Source organism: Cephus cinctus, unplaced genomic scaffold (assembly GCF_000341935.2).
Source record: "Cephus cinctus unplaced genomic scaffold, Ccin1 Ccin1_scaffold0101, whole genome shotgun sequence".
Classification (NCBI taxonomy): domain Eukaryota; kingdom Metazoa; phylum Arthropoda; class Insecta; order Hymenoptera; family Cephidae; genus Cephus; species Cephus cinctus.
In genome coordinates, this window is record NW_014332838.1 from 2,473,100 (window position 1) to 2,482,577 (window position 9,478).

At 40.2% G+C, this 9,478-nt stretch overlaps 2 protein-coding genes across 7 annotated transcripts in view; one reads left to right on the forward strand and one right to left on the reverse strand.

Annotated features, from left to right (window-relative positions):
- The window catches only part of LOC107274750 (aryl hydrocarbon receptor protein 1), a 99,384-nt gene extending 92,592 nt beyond the window's left edge, over window positions 1-6,792 (forward strand). Inside the window, exons 5-10 of one of the 4 annotated variants that reach the window (XM_015754224.2) lie at window positions 105-314; window positions 1,865-2,159; window positions 2,248-2,389; window positions 2,473-3,795; window positions 4,162-4,479; window positions 4,573-6,792. In XM_015754224.2, the coding sequence (XP_015609710.1) occupies window positions 105-314; window positions 1,865-2,159; window positions 2,248-2,389; window positions 2,473-3,795; window positions 4,162-4,438 (2,247 nt within the window). In that variant the 3' untranslated portion in view covers window positions 4,439-4,479; window positions 4,573-6,792. The remainder of the gene's footprint in view (window positions 1-104; window positions 315-1,864; window positions 2,160-2,247; window positions 2,390-2,472; window positions 3,796-4,161; window positions 4,480-4,572) is intronic. The other 3 variants (XM_015754225.2, XM_015754227.2, XM_025091949.1) reach the window with 3 other exon arrangements.
- Window positions 6,793-7,549: 757 nt separating this feature from the next.
- LOC107274751 lies at window positions 7,550-9,478 on the reverse strand. Of its 3 annotated transcripts, XM_025091962.1 has the most exons (5): window positions 9,351-9,478; window positions 9,120-9,271; window positions 8,796-8,864; window positions 8,353-8,720; window positions 7,550-8,271 (listed from the first exon to the last, which is right to left on the reverse strand). In XM_025091962.1, exons 4-5 carry the CDS (start codon window positions 8,542-8,544, stop codon window positions 7,900-7,902), a joined length of 564 nt encoding a protein of 187 aa, XP_024947730.1. In that variant the 5' UTR covers window positions 8,545-8,720; window positions 8,796-8,864; window positions 9,120-9,271; window positions 9,351-9,478; the 3' UTR covers window positions 7,550-7,899. The 3 variants fall into 3 exon arrangements, with proteins under 3 accessions (XP_024947730.1, XP_015609716.1, XP_015609714.1); XM_015754230.2 differs by lacking the exon at window positions 8,796-8,864; XM_015754228.2 differs by lacking the exon at window positions 8,796-8,864 and having other exon boundaries at window positions 8,353-8,724.

Here is a 9,478-nt window from a genome sequence, read left to right on the forward strand (position 1 = left end):
CCCCCCACAGCAACATACCAACATAGGACCTATTAACCCTTTAGCACACAGACTTATCGATTCACTTTCTACCATTATTTTCTTTATTTACCTTTCCATTTCAGTCTGACATAGTCCATCAGAGTGTATACGAACTAGTACACAGCGAAGATCGAGAAGAGCTTCAAAGACAATTGATGTGGAATTCCTTTCTACCGGCCGAAAGTGCAAACCTTCCACTTCACGATGTCCTTTCACCTCAGCACAGTCATCTAGTCGAGCGCAGTTTCACAGTGCGTTTCCGGTGTCTACTCGACAACACTTCCGGCTTTCTGGTAAGTTCAAGAACCTAGGTAAACTATGCGAAGCACCCAAGATTCCCTGACGCGAATAAAATGCATCCTTCGACATTCCTTTCATCTTGTTCCTACCATGTAGATACGTACAATGTATAACCAGTATCTTGAGAACATTACTGGTAAACGCAATATGTAATTACAATAAAGCCGCTGCGCTACAACGAGCATCGAACGTACAGTGTCTTGCCTCCCAGCATCCCCATCGCTTCACTCGGAATGTTCTCCACACTCGCAGCAGCAGAGTGCCGGCATACAAAACAGTAATTAATAATTTCACTGTCATAAAAGAGCAGAAGTCACTTCAGCCTGTCTCCTGGGCTCCACTGGAGTAATTACTTTTTTCCCAGCCCTCCGCATCCGCCTGCTTCTCGGCTTCTTCTTCTTCGTCTCAACGCACAGAACCGATTCCCACATCTACCCGATATACTTCCCGGTGACATTGGCGCTTCCGTACCAGGAATATCTACCATCCCTTTCGCTTCCTCCATTAAAAATATAGCGACTCTACGTTCATTCATCGGCCGGTTACTCGTTACGGAGTCACGCGAGTGTGATAGTTTCAACCGAGGAGTTTCGTGCTGTCCGCTAGTAGGCTAAAAACAGACTCACGGAAGACTTTCGTGCATCCTTCATTGTGACGTAGCATCGGTACTCCACTAGGCAAAGTATCGAGGAGTGCGCGAGATGCGTGCTCAACGATTTCGCGCCGTACCTTGCACGCTAATTCCATTACCACCTTGGAGTCTTTAATTAATTCCCTGCCTTCGGCACTTTCGTCTTCTACTCGAGTGAAGGTACTAATGCGTCCTTGTATCCTAGATGCCAGAGACTTCGAAGTTCATCAGGGGTGGACAGTGCTAAAAAGATTGGGTATATTGGAACGGTACTCGGAATAGAAAATAATTTTGAAATTTTTAAGCATCTACTTCGCCTCATTTAATTCGTTAAGAAACGCTGTGCAATGTGTGTAAATCAATTGGCGAACAAAACCAGAGGCGTTCCTGGTGGATGCTGAGATGTGGATGGCAAAACACTAATTATCTTACAGCAAACACAGAAGTATCTTGTCGAACGTAAGACGCAAGACATAACTAAGCACGATGTCGGCTTCGGGACCAGAAGGGCCAGTCACACTCTGGCACGTTTCGCGAAGACAAAAACGGGGCCGCTTTGACGTTTATGAAAATGAAACTGTAATCGTAAAAGGTTTACGGCGCCGGTCGTCGCTGTTTGCCTCTTGGCGGCATCCTCCTTTACGAGATGTATATCCACTTCTGGCTATCGTGTTTTTACACAAATTTACATGAGATTGTTATATTACTTGCCGCGAAAATGGCTGGGTTTCCTATTGGTTGACTTGAAAAATATTGACTTCCCTTGGCCTTGTTCGCTTCTTCTATTTCTTCTTCATCTTTAAGCACAGTGCGATCGCCGATGATTCAGATCTATAGTTACTCTAATTACGAACAAATAAAGCGCTTTGTCGATCCATTACATGTATCATTCTATTTTTCATTTGATTTTAGCGTTTGGATATCAGAGGACGAGTGAAAGTGCTTCATGGGCAAAATCGAAAAACAGAAGAACCACCTTTGGCACTTTTTGCCCTGTGCACGCCATTCGGGCCACCGTCGTTGCTAGAAGTGCCACAGAAGGAAGTGATGTTCAAGAGCAAACACAAACTTGATCTTGCATTGGTGTCCATGGACCAGCGTGGAAAAATGCTCTTGGGATATTCCGATGCTGAATTGGCTAATCTGGGTGGCTACGACTTGGTCCATTACGATGATCTGGCCTACGTTGCAAGCGCACATCAAGAACGTAAGTTCTACCAATATTATCTATCGACACATCTATTTAATTTGTTATGTCTACTTGCATTCGCTAATGGGAAATCCTTTCTTTGCAGTTCTAAAAACAGGAGCATCCGGTATGATAGCTTACAGGTTTCAAACGAAGGACGGAGGTTGGCAATGGTTGCAGACCAGTTCGAGACTCGTTTACAAGAACTCCAAACCAGATTTCGTTATCAGCACGCATAGACCTCTAATGTATGTATACCATCTCTTTACGAAAGATTTTACGAGAAATACAAAGACACCGCACTTCACGTTCCATTCGCGTGCCATTTCAGGGAAGAGGAAGGTCGGGATCTTCTGGGCAAGCGCACTATGGACTTCAAAGTGAGCTACTTGGACGCAGGCTTGACCAACAGCTACTTCTCAGACAGCGAGAGTTTGACAGGATCAACAATGACACCAACCCTCCCAGCACAGCCGACACCGCAAAGAGTGAACCGACGTTACAAGACCCAATTACGTGACTTCCTCTCGACGTGTCGGAGCAAACGAACCAAGCTAACCAGTCAGTCGTCCGTGTCGCCACCAGCAACACCAACGGTGGCGTCAGTGGACTATCTAACAGCGGATACCAGTGCAGCTGCAGCGGTTGCAGCAGCGTACAGCAACCTCAACACCATGTATCCAACGCCATACGCACCAACGGCAGTCGCAGCTACGACGGATCCGTCATTGACAACCTACATAGGCCACACTGGCAATTATCATCAGACTCTCTATCCAGCAACCGCCTTGGACAACCGATACCTCACCGCCACAGAGAATCTCTTCCAGTACCGGCCGCTAGGGTCTTATTATCCAGAGTATCATACAACCACAGCCTACAACGGTTTCATAGACGTCTCCTTGCCCACCTACGATACTCATCAGTTGAGCAGCAAAGCTGAAGAGAAGCTGTACTGCCAGCAGCTAGCGGAGTCGCCCAAGTACAGCTACGTCGAGACTAGACATCCTGGTAGCGTAGGTTCTCCTTATGCTGCCAGTCCAGTGGCAACGGCTCCGATTCATCCGACAGACATCAACGTGGTCCGAGCCGGAAGCCGACACTCCCTGGAAGGAGCGTCTTCCAGCAATTCCGCCGGAAGCTCTCCGGTGACTGCGGCCAATGGTGTGCTCACCCCTAAAATGGAAGACGTCAAGCCTGAAGTTTATGGGAACGAAGCGCCGCGACAAACTGTCCTCATGTGGGGTGCGCCGCCATCGCGTTCACCACCAAGAAACAATGGTAGCTACAGCCCACCCACGCCGCATTCGACCCACTCGTCGCACTCGACGCACGGCCAAGTCTCGGCCGGAAGTGATCCCCTGAAGTCGCTCGCGGAAATGAACAGCCTCAACGGTGACTGCAAGTGGAAGCAAGTGTCTCCGAACTCGCAGGCTACTACGGCAGCGGGCAGTCCGCCGCGCACCAAGAATCAACAGCATCCGCAGTATCCAACTGGTGCTGGTCATTATGCGACCTCTGGATATCCTCACTCTCATCCTGGTCATGCACACGGGGATGCGGGCTCCGAGGTATGGCAAGGAGTGCAACACCACCATCACTACCAGTACTATCCCTACCACCATCACCCTGCACCACCAAGGCACACGCCCCAGTGAGTGTCATCGCTACCTCACCAATTTTATTTTATTCGCGACCGGCTGACCTTAGAATAGTTCTTTTCTTTTTATGACCGGCAAAACTGGAAAACTCTGCATGTGAACAGTTACCGGTAGAACAGGGCCTTTCGTTGTAGGAAGAAATAATTTATCTTTCCATATTATTTTTTTAAGTAACCGTTTATACGCACGACACTTTTTTCTCCTTGAACGTTACCTACATTCTGATTTCATTGACATCGAGTAATCTTGAATCCATAAGGATTTATTGGTCTGTGCGATGTTCTCCAGAAAAAGAGAATTCATGAGGACGTTATACCGGAGTGGGAATTCTAATCTGGTAACGAAGGAACGTCCTTTCGGTTGCAGCACGTCACCGTCAGCATCGGGAATTGCGGGGGAAACGGGGACGGGGTTGGGTCTAGGCATGGGCATGGGCATGGGCATGGGCATGTCCATGTCCATGGGAACGGACAACAGCAGCACCAACAGCAGCGTCTTATACCATGCTCCGCATCATCACGCGGTGGGGTCGTCGGGAGCCACAATGGGGTCGGCTGCACCGCAGATTCCAAACCGGACGCCGGGAGTCCTTTGTTGTCCATCTCTGAGGTGACTAACACCCTGCTCAACCAGTAGTCCCTTCGCTACCTCGGCACCGTTTAATCTCGTCGATCAAGGTAAGATATCTAATGGACAGTTAGAGGTCTTGATGCCGCTGGATTATTAGAAGAATGCAAATATTAACATGTCTTCCTATTTCTGATTTTCAGGTGGCTCGAGCGTGGATTCGTTGATGAGCCCAATCGCTGAGTGCACGATTGTACCATACAGATAATATCGGTTAAACTATAAGAATATCTCAGACAGTACTGTAACATACTCACTATGCCTTATCCAATTCGTATTACGACATACCTGTTATATTAATTTATCTTATGTGGAAGCTAGGGAATGCGAGAAGGTTAGCGAAATTGAAAATTTCGATCTTTCTATCGCTGCTTGGATATTACCTTAATGATGTGCAGGGTAGGTTTAGTAAGTTAATCTTGCGTGCGTATGAGAGAATGAGTGAAAAAGAAACGAGAGTATGAAAGAGAGAGAGAGAGAGAGGGAGTATTATAAAAATATTAAGTTCCAAGTAGTGAGAGCACAAATTTCTTGTACCTAACTCCAAATGAAAGCGCAACATTCACACGTATCCCGTTGACGCGTATCTCGCACATATGCGACTTTCGCGTTGATGGAATTTCTATATAATGTACGAATCTTCTGTATCATAAATATTATGCTTTGTATAATTTTCTAAAGGAGGAATACGTATTCTGTGATATGTGTTAGGTAATTTAAAACACAAAAATCGTCAGAGACGTACTTGGTTGTAATATTTATTAATGTGGAAGCAATAATATCATATTGATGTAATGGGATGGTGTTAAAGGAGCGATAAACGCGCGAAATACTGCATACATTTTTAATACGACATTTTTCTAGCTATCATGCATTGGCGAGGCCTAGGTGAAAGGAAATTTTTACCTGGTGGCCTATTTTTTTATCTCCACGATATCGAGCAAGCTCACTGTACACGAGGGGTACATTGCGAGCATGTTTATTTGAAATAAAAATATTTAAATTGCGAGACTATAAAAATAGAGGGAAAACAGTACTTTTAGTCGCTGCGTTAATTTTTTAGTTTAAAACGAGAGATACAAAACGGAAAACTGAATAAAATCTCGACGTGTCTCAAACAGACGTAATATACTGAAAATTATAATGATTCGAAAAACAAAATACAAAGATGACATTTCAATCCGTGTTAGGGACACGCGAAAGTTCAAAAACGCAATATTATCATTTGGACAGTAAAACATTTTTGGCGCGTTTTCCGCTCGGTGGGAACGGAAAGTTAAAAATGAGAAAAAAGGAAAAATCGTTAGCCTATTAATTCGGCTGAAACCCAGTCTTGCCAATATTTTGTTAATAAGTTTGTAATTTTTGTACTTAATTAATTTATACACTATTTATGTATACGTAATTGGTGTTTAGCAAAGCTAGATGAGCCTTCCATAACTTTAGATGAGAGTATACTCGCTTGCAAAGCCATTATGAATGTCCAGGCTTTTTTACCAATTATGATATTTTATTAAGAGATCGATCGAGTCCTCTCATTGCTCATCGATAATTTTACGAGCCAATACTCTCTACCTTTTCATCCGGTTTGGCCAGTTAGTTTACATGAATCCTTCGATGGCCACTGTTAGCCGTAAAATACCGTTGTATTCAATGTTAACCATTTGTCAAAAGGTCTATGCATACCATATGCAAAAAATGTAACAGGATGTAAGGAAAATAAACTTATAGAAAATTTAATAAAGAGAAAATAATAATAAGCATTTTCCAGGCAAAGTGTAATATTAGGCCTTGCAAGCGAGGATAATAGATTTATGTTTGTGTCTCTTGCTGTTATATCTCCTTTTACATAATTTCGTTTCCTTGCAATGTTGCATTAAGAAACTACTATTGATTATAAGTAATCAAGTCTAGTCCATGTATGATGCGAATTAGTAGTACTATGCTTGGGCGGTGATGACATTCTCACGTTTAAACCGTAAAACATTTCCGTAAGAAATGACTAATAGATACGAGTGATGATGTAATAAGTGATTGGTATAAAGGTCATTAATATTAGTAAGATGTTGATGATGAAGGACAATTGAAATTTACAAGACAATTTTCGAGGTAAAAAACGTGAGAATATTCTCGTAGCCAAGCGTAAATGTATATTCACTGTATATTTACGATAAGACATTCTATAATAAATAATTAGTTTTAGCGTCGGTAATTATTGTTTTTTAAAGCAATCCATAGATCAAAGTATGTAAATTGTTTTCTATCTATTGCAAATCTGATGCAAATGTTGCAATTGAAGAATGGCCTTATATTACCAATGCAACTCACCCCAGAAAGTTGAATTAGATGTCTCCACGTTTCGACATTTTGTTTTATTATTTCTTCCTCATTTCTACTCCAACTATCGACTCTCTATGACGGTTACCAGCGTAAGACTTTTATTTCGACATTCTAATAATATAGATACCAATAGCAGTATCGTTAATATTTAATAACATGATAAAATGAAAACCTTTCGAATTTGTAGTAAAGAATTCTTAATAATCATTTCGGTTATTTTTACAAAGTATGGATGAAATCGGTTTGAATAAGTGACATTCTTTTTATCGAACCATAATCTTTCGGATCATGATGACAAACAACGATGAAATAAAATAATTTTATAAAAGCCATCATTTATTTTCATTCGATATTTTTCATCTCTACTTATTAGCCCAATGGTCCATAACTCAAGAGATTTAGGATAAAATTGGTTACGTATATTAAAGATGGAATTCAAGTAATTTATTTAATGTAATGAATTTATCACGAATATCCGAATATATTTCTTTGAATGCAACGATAATGTTACAATGAATCAAGTAATATTACTATATCATGTCATGCCAAACCGAATATTGAATCTTGGTCGCTCGTTCCATTTATCTCCAAATATTCTATTCTATAAAATCTAATTACTTCTAATTCTACTGCTGAAACTAAACTCTACAAATAAAATTTTAAAACTGTATCAAATGTTTATATACAATAAATTATAATAGAATGCAAATGTATACATCTGATTCAATCACATTCCTCCTTAGTACTTATTGTTGCAAAATCATAGGCTATTAAAACCCATTTTCAGTTAAAGTTATTTTAATTTATTTACATATATACTACAATACATAATTAACGTTATCATAATAATTCCTGTTTCGATTGTACGTACCAAACGATATTCGCTTTTAATAAGCAGAAACAAAAAAAATACTTTAAATCTGAATAGAGTACATATTCATAGATAGGATTCTTAGAACCTAATAATTTCGTTTGATATATTTCTATACTATTATGCTCTATTATTAATGTTCTTGTATGCTTAACAGATTTTAACTATAACATGTTTAAAGATAATCATTCAAATGAAAACATTATGCTGTTGTACTAGAACTTTTTCTCTCCACTGTAGAATTGCCTTCTTGTTAAAATTAAAAAATAACTCGCTTCCTCTTCACTGATTTCACAACTTTTCGAGATTTTGCTGATGGTTTGTTACGCTGTGCATGTCTTTTAAAAACTTCTCCCAGAGAAAGACAGGATTCACATACCTCAGCACCAGAAATTTCTAAAGTACATAGATTGTGCCTCCATTTATCTGTGGGATCTTTATAAGCACATTCTAGTTTAATGTTACTGTACTGACTTATATCAGGGCCTCCAGCACATAGTTTCAAACTATTTATGTATGCTACGACATGTTCAAAACCAGCAATGGTTTGTCCAATAAAAGGTCTGTTTTTCAAAACAATTCTAGAATTGAGAAAGTAAACTTCGAAGTTTAACTTGTTATCGAACACAATCTGAAATATGAAGAAATAGATAAATAGAAATATAAATATTATCCTTTCTATATGCATTAAGTCAACTGTGCATTTACATACCTGTTTAATATATAATGGTACTAATCCGGTGTCACTCACATGTTGCATTACAACTTCACTGATCACGATACATTTTTCAGGTATCTCTGCACAGTGAATCCCCCAAGATTTATTTGGAAGCATGGGACATATTTCTCCAGAATGAATCGCATCAAAAAGCTCGTTTGTGAGTGATGGCATTTCCATTGTCATCGTGTACACATTGACAAGGACCAAGGACAGTGGATCATTACCTCCTTAAACCATGTCTGGCATCCTATAACTTCACTACAGCCTTTTGTTTTTTGTTGGTAAACCAAACTTGTATATCTCAAATCTTGAAATAATTCAAAGAGCCGTTCATACGACCAACTACTTATCTTCTTGGACTTCCTGACACAAAGAAAGACAAATGTTAAGGCACATAGGTAATATAGTATGTAAAATATGCTTCAATTAAATACGTTCTCATATCAATTAATATGAAGTAAAAGGCATTAATTCAACAAAACAGTCAGCTAAGGTCCATAACACTGAAATAAAGGTTTAAAAAGACAGTTATTATACTACATGCAGAGTCATTGGCACGTTCAGGAGAAACACGGCTGAGGGAGCAAATTCGTTTGATTAGTCATTTGATCGTAAATCTTGCAACAATTGTGAGATTTGACCAATCAAATGTATATGCTCCCTCAGCGGTGTTTCTGCTGAACATACCCATTGCTTTCTAAGCTTCAAATTTCACACTGAACTGTCCCGCTTTAAAATAATACAAATTTAATTCATACCTCCCAAACGTTAGTATTCTCAGCATCGCGCGCTAAGCACTCTTTCCAAATATTTTCGTGCTTAGGTATTCACATCAGCAATTGTATTTGGTTAAGTTCCTGTACTTCAGTGTAGTGACAGTGACATCTCACAGATTCGACTGCCTGAAATGCTGCAGTTTTCGTTAATATAAGCTTAACTCTGTAATAAAAATATCCATTTCTTTGTTATAAAATTGAGGGAAATCTTACCCATCTCGATTCTTAAACTCCATTCGAACAATTAAATATTCGCAAAAGTACGGCAAGATATTGCGAAGCTTGATCACGGATGATACTACAAACGTAGAGGACACGGAGGACATAAGAAAAATAAGCTG